At 45.0% G+C, this 9,344-nt stretch overlaps 1 protein-coding gene across 1 annotated transcript; it reads right to left on the bottom strand.

The window, feature by feature from the left end:
- Positions 1-4,485: 4,485 nt before the first annotated feature.
- On the bottom strand, positions 4,486-7,472 carry TXNDC12 (thioredoxin domain containing 12 (endoplasmic reticulum)). Its single transcript, XM_010151460.1, has 5 exons — positions 7,423-7,472; positions 6,727-6,800; positions 6,107-6,176; positions 5,934-6,017; positions 4,486-5,480 (listed from the first exon to the last, which is right to left on the bottom strand). The coding sequence occupies exons 1-5, from the start codon at positions 7,460-7,462 to the stop codon at positions 5,401-5,403; spliced, it is 348 nt and encodes a 115-aa protein (XP_010149762.1). The 5' UTR covers positions 7,463-7,472; the 3' UTR covers positions 4,486-5,400.
- Positions 7,473-9,344: the final 1,872 nt, after the last annotated feature.

The raw sequence follows: 9,344 nt of genomic DNA, 5'->3' as shown, positions 1-9,344 counted from the left end.
CATTCAAATTTGACTGTGCTGCCAATGCAGCTTCTTTTATGCCCAGCATGTTATGTTGTCCCGAAACACCCTCAGAAACAGGGAGAACACCTGCACTTATCAATTAATATTTCTGCAGCACATCTAACTATGCCATACTGTGCATATGCAGAATGGTCCAGAATTAGTATAACCCAACAAACGATCTCTAATCGGGAGCCAGTTACCTACAGCCTTAGCCAGATTCCTGCCCCAGCTCCCGTGGGCCTTTGCTCCCTTGCCCTGGCTTGGAGTGGCAGCAATGGGATCATGTCCTTTTGAGAAGGGAAAAACACTAGGAAATTGTCTTCCCTTCATCCCCCAGGTCATGGCAGGGACACAGGAAATGCAGGAGGAGACACCTGTGTGGGTCAGAGGAAAGAAGAACACAGGAGCAGCCCAGAAACGCTGGAGTGTTTACACAGCACCGACCTGCTTGGTGATCCTGTGACCGGGACGTTCAGATGGCTCCCGTGCCTTGCTTGATGGGCTGCTCTGCCCCGTCCTGGGACAAGTGCCAGCACGGGGCGGTGTGTGACAGCCTCTCTCGCTGTTTGGAGTCAGAACCTGGAATGCTGTAAGCACAGGTCAGCCAGTCCCGGCTTCCAGCATGGTTATGAATGGAGAAGTTTGGACTCTCTCCCTTGTATTTTGGTCCCTCATCAGAGGAACCTACGGCAGATTTAGCCATTACAAACTGTGCCATGACATTTGCCACAGCCTGGAGAGGATCACTCAAGTCTTGGACCCTGTCCCCACTGCCTGGGAGAGGCCACAGGAGCTGGCTGGCAGCTGGCGGTGGAGATTCCTGCTCCTGGGGACATGCTGACGTGGTGGCACCCGGCTGGTGCTGCAGGAGTGAATCACCACCACCTCTCCTAGGAGTGGTGCTCCCCGGACAATGGCAGGCCTGGGAACTGTGTGCAGCCACTCCTTACGACAGACAAACTTGGAAAGGAAAAGCAAACAGTTTATTTGACTAAACTGCTTAACAAACCAGCACCTGTTCCTTGGAGGAAGAAAAGGGGAATAAGTTACTCTGCCAAATAGTTTTGAGACAAATTGACTTGTACTGTTCTGACAGACCTGCACAATTTTTTCCTGGCTTCCTCCAGGCAGCAAGCTCCCCTGCCCAGTTAGCCCCAAAGACAACTTACACAGCTGTCTGGAAGTGGGGTGCAAAACCTTCATCCTTTGGCTCTGTTTTCTTTGAGATGAGCATGAACTTGCAGTCAAGTTCCTCTTTTTATTCTGCTCTCTGGACAGAGTTCTGCTCGGTGTAATTCCACCCTCACTGCTTTCCGAATCTCCATCCTTAGGTCTCAAGTTTTGACACACCTATAGCTGTGGTTGTCAAGGAATAGCCCCGGAGTGGTTCTCTTGGTTGGGCAAACCCAGACAGGTATAGTACGGGGTCAGCTGCAAGTAAATATCACAGCATAATGCAGATCTCCCCTTGCTGAAAGTTAAGAGAAGTTTCATCACCTCCAAGGACACATGACCTTGCATTAATTCGGGTTTAATAATATCTCTCCTCAGAGCTCTTCATTACACCAGCTGTAAGTGAGGACAATGAATGAAGCTCATTAGCAGTGCGGTACGACGGCAGGCACACGGCCACGGAACACAAGTGCTTTCGGAGTAGATGACTCCTGAACTCCACATGCCAGGATGACGGACAGGACACTCTGGCCATGCTGGCGGCCTTCTTGTTGCACTTTGGTTCCCTGCTGCTAAGCGTGGCAAAGGAAAGGTTTCCCGAGTCTCTAGCTGACAGTTCCTTAAAGTCTGCTCGGCCCCAGGTGCATGAAGCAACCTCTGCTCCCAGGCAGCCAGATGGCTAGCTGCAATCCACTCACTCCTTAATTAACTTTGGGGTTTTTTTTTCCTCTGTGGGTTGTTTCTAGGAGAAAGGGAGCTGACAGCGTGTTTGTTTACATGAGATTGATTTGGCCTGGCAGTTCCCTGGGTCTATACTAGGAATTTTGAAGTGTCTTTGGGCTTTGTAATCACCATAAAAGGAGTAGAAGATGAGAATCCAAGGGGATTTCTAGGATGTATCTAAAGAACTTATGTAAGTATGGAGGTTTGCCGCAAGCCATATGCAGATGGGCAGCACATGAAACAAAGCTGATGGGGGCAAACTAATCTGAGGCCTCGGTTACTGTGCACTGTTGAGCTGCTGCAGCGTGTAATTAACTTTAAACGCAACAACAACAAACGCTGACCTGTAAGCAGCTCCGCGAAACCCTGTGGAGTTGCTTGCGTGCACAAAGTTACACAACGTACAGAAAGCAGTTGTTGGATGGAAGGCTGAAGGCGTATCCCTCTGCACAGACGATGATGCCAACCAGCAGTACCACCTATCTAGACCAAAAAGCAGAAGGGTGTCAAGAACCTGCACTAGGAGTTAGCAACTAAAATGCCCAGATATAAAACTAACAGGTAGAAAAATCATTTAAATAACAGATCAAAAGTAAGTTTTCCCTGCAATCCAGAGTTGTGAAACAGCTTTTACGCCGGTTGACTAGCTGCCGCTGGCAATCGAGCTCTGGCAGCACGCAGGTGATGTTCTGGAGACCCCAGCTCAACGCCAGGCAGGCTAGCAAGCACCAGGCTCCCTATCGCTACGGAGGACAAAAGCATGGTCTGGAAATGAGCAAGTAGAAGGGAGGGTGGGGAAGCTGTCCCAGCCCACTGTGTCTGAACATACGGAGGTTACAAAGGATTAGAGACAAAAGGAGGCAGCCAAATAACAAAGGAAAAAGGATTATGGAATATTTTTTTCCTCCAGAAGTAGCGAGTCGGGAAGGCTGAAGGAGATGTGTGAAAGAAGAGGTGGAGAGTAATTCTGAATCAGGATGGTCTTAAATGTAAAGGATGAAGCACACCGCCCACATCTGCCACTGAATGGAGATCTCTTGAGATGAACTTTTTAAAAATTACTTTGAGGCCACGTCGGTTCTGACACCGGAGCAGTTCGCAAAGAAAGGGACAAACGCCGTGCATCTCACAGGCTGCAATTTCATTGCAGAGATAAGACAAGGGCAAAGCTGCTGCAAAAGCGTGCCTGGAAAATCATGGAAATCGCAGCGGTGCTCCCTGCTATTTTGCATCAGAGATTGGTTTCTTAATTACTATTTGTTGAATCGTATCCCAGATGAACGAGCAGAGTCCTCCCCCTGGTGGCAAGTACAAAAGACGTAGCAATGATTTCCTACAGTCACGTCAATCTGAGGCTATAAATGAAATAAGGAGCATCAGATAGGACCTATTTTTTATTAGGTCAACTGATACAGCTGGGAAAAAAAGAGGCAATTTTGCAAAACACAAGTCTTTTTTCCGGATTTACACAGAATTATTTACTTTGAAGGTTGATACAACTTGAGAATAATTGCCGAGTTCAATTTCATCCTTAATTTATTAGACAATTTGCAAGAGAAGCAGAGGCTAAAATCTGTAGAATAACTCCTAGTAGCTGAGCAGGGTAATTGTAATGTGCAATAATCCCATTATTTCCACCGAGTCCTCATCTTTTAGTGCTCAATTGGGTTTTGTGTCTAAAATGCCTTAAAGGCAGACTGGTCTGGAAAGTAAAATTTGTAACACTACTGAACAGCTAAAATTGACCCTGTGGACAAGTTGGATTTATTGGATACAACAGTTTTCCCCAACTAAATGTCCTCAGATAGCTCTTTAAAAATTATCTGTAGGAAATTATCTGTGTTTGTTATGGGAAGTTATGGCAAGTGCCTTTTGGGCAGGATTTTTTCCTTTAGATGACTAGTTTGGTGGATGAAGGAGAGCAGAAAGCGTTGTTTTGGCTTTACTGGTGCTTTCTTCACTGTCTCCCATAGCACCCACCTAGCCAAACTGCTGCAGTACAGCCCAAATAAACAGGCAGTGAGGTAGACGAAAAACTGGCAGGATGCTGGGCTGAGAGGGGCTACTCACTCGTGGCGTGCCGTGGGGTCACTACTTGAACATCTTCATTAACAGCCTGGATGGACGGGCAGAGCCCACCCTCAGCAAACTGGCAGATGATGGAAAACCGAGGAGAGTAGTTGATAATCAGGCAGTTGTGCTGCCATTCAGGAGCTCAACAGGCTGGAGAAATGGGCAGAGAGGGTTGTCACAAGTTCAACAAAGGGAAATGCAACGTCCTTCACCTGAGGAGGAATAACCTGTGCACCAGTTAGGCAGGGGGATGACAGGCTGGAAAGCAGCTTTGCAGGGAGGAGGTGGGAGTCCCAGTGGAGAACAAGCTGACCATGAGGCAGCAATGCACCCTCGTGGCAAAGAAAGCCAGCGGCATCCCGGGCTGCAGTAGGAAAAGCGCTGCCAGCAGATCAAGAGGTGACTTTTTTCCCCTCTGTTTTTCTTTTCATCTCCAATAGATGAACACTGGGCACTGCCCTGCCCTCAAGAGCATAGGTAGTAAAAGAATGGCTGAATTAGAATGACATAAAAAGCAATTGTTTGGTTTTTAATTATAAAAAGGAGAAACCTTCAGCTGTGACATTCACCATGAATAACCCCTGCAACATAAACAAAAATATATTCCCCCGTGCTTAAGAATGGCAAGCTCTGCCCTTTACCACAAAACACTGGCTGCAGGCTTATGTTTAAAAAGGTTTAATTTTCACCCTGGTACAAAAATACAGTACAATGTGATGGCAAGGCATCCGCCAAAAAACATTCAAAGAGTAAAAGGGGGAAACCCCGTAAAGCTTCAACATAACCCACCCCTCACTTGATAGAACAATCATAAGGTGAGTGCACAAGGAAAAGGTGAAATTTCTGCCCAAGGGCAAATAAAAATGAATCACACACCGTTTTACACAAAAATATGTTTGCAGAGCTAATAATTTCACATGCTACTTGGACATTCATTAAATTTATTCTACTTGGCTTAGTGGCAGAATTCATGGCTTGGGATGTCTAGAAAACACCTGGCCCAGAAACATTCATAGGAATCCCTAGTAAAAACAGTGGGATCACATAATACCAGTGAGAAAAGAGGGATCCAACCCTGATTAAGTGTCAAAATGTTGGCTGCTTCTAGTTATTCCAAACACACTGTTTGTCCTCAAATAATGTTTTGCCCTACACACCTCCCTGTTAACATCAAACATATTAGTGGTTACTCAAACACACAAACAGATGTGTTTGCACATTACCTAGTTGCAAATAACCGTTACAGTATGAACTGCCAGGGAGAGGAGGAGCTAACACTAACTGATGCATGTGTGTGAACTCCAAACGGGGTTTAACCTAACACTGTTGATGGGAGAATTGTGTCCCTCCAGTGCCTCTACATTCTTGGTCTGTTTAATCATTTCCTTTTAGAGTTCTGAAGTGATGCATCCTGCAGCGGGTTCCTTAGAGTTCATCTCCCAGGTGTTTTTGTTTGAAAGCATCACCTGTTAGCTTCTCCTGGGCCTCCTTCATCCCCTGGACAACTGGAAGATTAGACAGAGAGAGAGCAACTATTAATCTCCGAGATGAAAACATCAAGGTGTCCTGGTAAGGAGAGTGTTTTAAACTAACAGTTACAGAATGTAGATCCACAAATTAACCCACAGGGGGAAAAAAACCCCAAACCAGTCTTGTACCCTTTTCCCAACTATTTGTAGCTGCACCACGTGAACTGCATGATTCTCCATGCCACTACTGGAGACAAAGTTGAGGTCCTACAGACATTATATATAGTAGGTGTTAAGGTGCATCGTGATTCTGATCGTGGTTCCTGAAGGCACCAGAGAGCCACTCACTCACGCTGCATCCAACAGCTCCCAGTGTGCTGTGAAGTACCGCCATTCTTCTCCACTCAAAAGCGAAAGGGAGTCCTTCACTCGGGACACACCCAGCGTTTCATCTCCCTACAAACACACTCCAAACTACTTTGCACATACCTTGATCAGCATTGGTATAGAAATACTTGTAGCTGGGGTTTCCTTTCTCATTTATGATTTCCGGGTGGACTTTTCCACTGGGGTCTACGAAACAAGAAACCAAAGGGGAATTTTAGGTGGTAACAATACAAACACAGTTCTGCGAGTGGATATAACAGCTGTGGATGCCCTACCCATGAAAAGGATTCTGGGAATGTAACCTCCATCGGGACTAAAGTCTTCATCCTTTGGCTCCTCATCATCCTACCAAAGCAAGACAGAAGAGAGGGAACATACAAGCAACAGAGCTAACAAAACACAGCACTCAAAGAAACGAGCTATTGCCTTCAGATCCCATTTATCCTGAGCAATTTACATCTTGAACAGATGCTAGGTAACTGCAGCATCTTCCACTCTCCAGGGGAAGGTGGCTATACTCACCTTAACAACCCTAATTAGTGACAACAACCCTAATTTTTCTGTTCTGTCAATTTGCATTAAACACTCCGCTTTGGTGTAGGAATGTTAGATACTGCATGAGAGAATGAATATAAATTCCTTCATTGCAGCAACAGAACGACACAAGGTACAAATTGCTAAAGAGCCAATAGCCGAGAGCCAGGTTTATCAACACTATTAGAATAACCAGACTGAGGAAGATGATTTTTAAAACAGCTACATAAATCAACCCCAAGTACCTATGCAGGACTGCACGATTTGGGATGTACATAAATCAGGATGCAACCAGATAAGCAGAATTCCAAATGCCTAATTACCAGGCAGTAACATGGATACAAATCACAGAGCAGCCTACCTCGAGGTTGACCATAACAAAATTATGGGCGAGTTCCGAGATCTCCTTGGATTCGGCGAACTTTGGCTTTAAAGCTAATTGAGGTGGAAAAGAAAAGAAAAGAGAGAGGCATAAAGACAGTGGAAAATATTTCAGGTCAGCATCAAAATATTGACTTCATCCCTCCCTCTGGAGAGCTGGTGCTTTTCCATAAGCAGTGAGTGAACGATCCACCCGCTGAAGCCAGGCTGAGAAGAGCAGGTAGCTGAAGCAAGCCTTGCCGGGCAGTGACAGGCCAACAGACATACACCGTCATCTTTGAACCGGTGGAACAAGCAAAAAGCCGGGTGTAAACGGCCCGCTCTCACTCAACCAGCTCGCATTTGTGACACTGAAAGGGACAAAGGCCTTTGAAGAACCACCAGCTGAAAGTAAGGCAATTCCTACTTCATTCCTGAAGATCATTCTGTTCCATTTTTTATAGCTAAGTGCAGAGAAATTGCAGCTACTACAGAAGAGCAGCATTCCAGCTGTTAGGGCACAGCTGGCTCTTGGCATGTGAACAGGGGAAGTGGTGCAATATTATACCGCTCTGAATGAGACACAAATACCATTAACTACGTTCTGAATGCGGAGCTCGTGTCGCTCACGGCGACATGATTCGTATTCAAAGGGCCCCCAGAAATTTCAGTGAGGTCTAATATTAAACACACCTACCTTTGCAAGCTCCACACCACGACTTGTGGATGATAACCATAAGAGGCAAACCACTGAAAAAAAACCCAATAAAGCTGTCAAAGAAAGCTCACAGAAACCAAATTCTATTACATGCACATTTTAACAGTCAAGACTTCTGCAAAGGCTAAATGTAACAGCAAATAAGAGAGATGTACCGACATTCTGCCACGGTTTCACGTTTCTGACAAGTAAAGCGATACCACTACAGGTGACTTTTGGTGCTATTCAGCACACCCAGGTAGTACATTTACCTCCACACCTTCTCTATGTGGGAAGCCCTTAATAACACTTCCATTGTCTCTACCATCCAACAGTTGAACTGGTGAAAGCTGACTAGGGTGATACACTAAGAATTGGGTATCTCATCCCTTTGCTCTTACCAATAAAGCCCTTAAGCTATGGAAGAGTATCCAGGGGAAGCTGGTAATAATGACACAGCTTCCAGAACAGTACGAACGGCCTAAAACTAGGTGGAGGAAAAGAAAAAATCGGGAAAAATATACTATATGGATACTCGTTCAGAATATGCCAGGCAAAGCAAAGTTTAAGCTTTCTGCTATTGTAAACTGTTACCATTTTGGGGAATAAAAATGACGCAAATTTCTCACAGAAATTAGAAACATCTTTACACGTGACGGCAACTCAGTTAATTACCAGCAGAACTGAAGTAGAGTTTTTATGTAGCTGTAGATAGATAGGAAAGGCAGGCTCTGCTTAGCAGCATTCACTTACAGCCTTTAGAACCAGGAAAGGGCGGAGAGGAAGCAATTAACATTTAGAGCAGTTCAAACAGAAGCCTGCCATTTATAACTATCCAGCATGTCATCATCTTTACAAAGGGCTCTGCAGTAAGGAGCAAGAATACGCATCTGCCTAGTCAAGCTCGTACTGCATCAGCCTCCTCTCTCTAACGATGAAAAAACCTATTTGTTTCCAATGTTTCCACACAGTGCAACATGATTTTGCCTCTTTCTTGATGAAAAGCTGATTTAAGTCTGGAAAATACACATGGTCCTTATCATAAAGGATCAGTGCTTCATGTCAGGAGATCAATCATCTGGTACTGCCACACACCTTAGTTTCTTTAAAGGTAGGAGAGATTTTCAAAGCAGGTTTTAAAGGGAAGCGCTCACAGCCCTGAAATACCAACTCTCTGCCAGCGCGAACTCCCAGGAATTTTAAAAACGCAGAATGTACTTTCTCAGATTTATTCTCTTTACTTTGACTGGGAAAATAAACTTACCTACATCAACACATTTTTGTAGTCTTCTCAGTTCTGCAATGCTAAGTCCACCTAGCAACTGGTACGTCACATAAACAGCCACTGTAACTGAGGGAACCCGTCCTGCCCCGCTTTACCGTTCCCTCCCAGGTAGCACTACACATACAATTCAACCCAAAAGACACAGTTATTAAAAGGAGGGATGAAGCATCAGCCAGAAAGTGAAACGTTCATACAAGCTACATATGTGGTATGGCAAAGACTTAAGTTAGCTGAGACTCAGCACAAAACTAAGTTCCCCATCACAGGTAGTACAGACTTTCACTCAGACACAGTCATTTTAGCTCATTTTTCCAATGACAGCACTCATCCCTAAACAATTAGTGTTTTTAAAGGCCTTTAATGATGACCTTGCAGAGAAAAGACATAGCAATTCATTTCAATAACACAGTCCTGCAGGTAAATTACGACTTTACTCCACTTAAGGCACACATTTTATTGTTAAATCTGAAACAGAGAGGTTTGAGTTTGCCAAGCCCGCATCCTTTTGTCACACACAGTTTCCAAATCTATCTTTTGGGTTCAGTAGGATTTTTTTGAAATAGTAACATCCCAAAAATACAGCCTGTTCCAGTTCTGAGCCTGAAGCCTCTCCTGCAGGCTGACATTATCTGGAGAC

Source organism: Eurypyga helias, unplaced genomic scaffold, assembly GCF_000690775.1.
Source record: "Eurypyga helias isolate BGI_N326 unplaced genomic scaffold, ASM69077v1 scaffold18505, whole genome shotgun sequence".
In the NCBI taxonomy this organism is placed as follows: Eukaryota; Metazoa; Chordata; class Aves; order Eurypygiformes; family Eurypygidae; genus Eurypyga; species Eurypyga helias.
The sequence above is the reverse complement of the archived record's forward strand: the minus strand, read 5'-3'. Positions and strand labels throughout refer to the sequence as shown.

Excerpts from the sequence above, each read along its gene's own strand:
- TXNDC12 (XM_010151460.1), bottom strand. The coding sequence starts at position 7,462 with ATGGTTATCATCCACAAGTCGTGGTGTGGAGCTTGCAAAG. Across the intron at positions 6,177-6,726 it reads TTGTTATGGTCAACCTCGAG|GATGATGAGGAGCCAAAGGA; the intron begins GTAGGCTGCTCT and ends TTGCTTTGGTAG. Across the intron at positions 5,481-5,933 it reads CTATACCAATGCTGATCAAG|TTGTCCAGGGGATGAAGGAG; the intron begins GTATGTGCAAAG and ends CTAATCTTCCAG.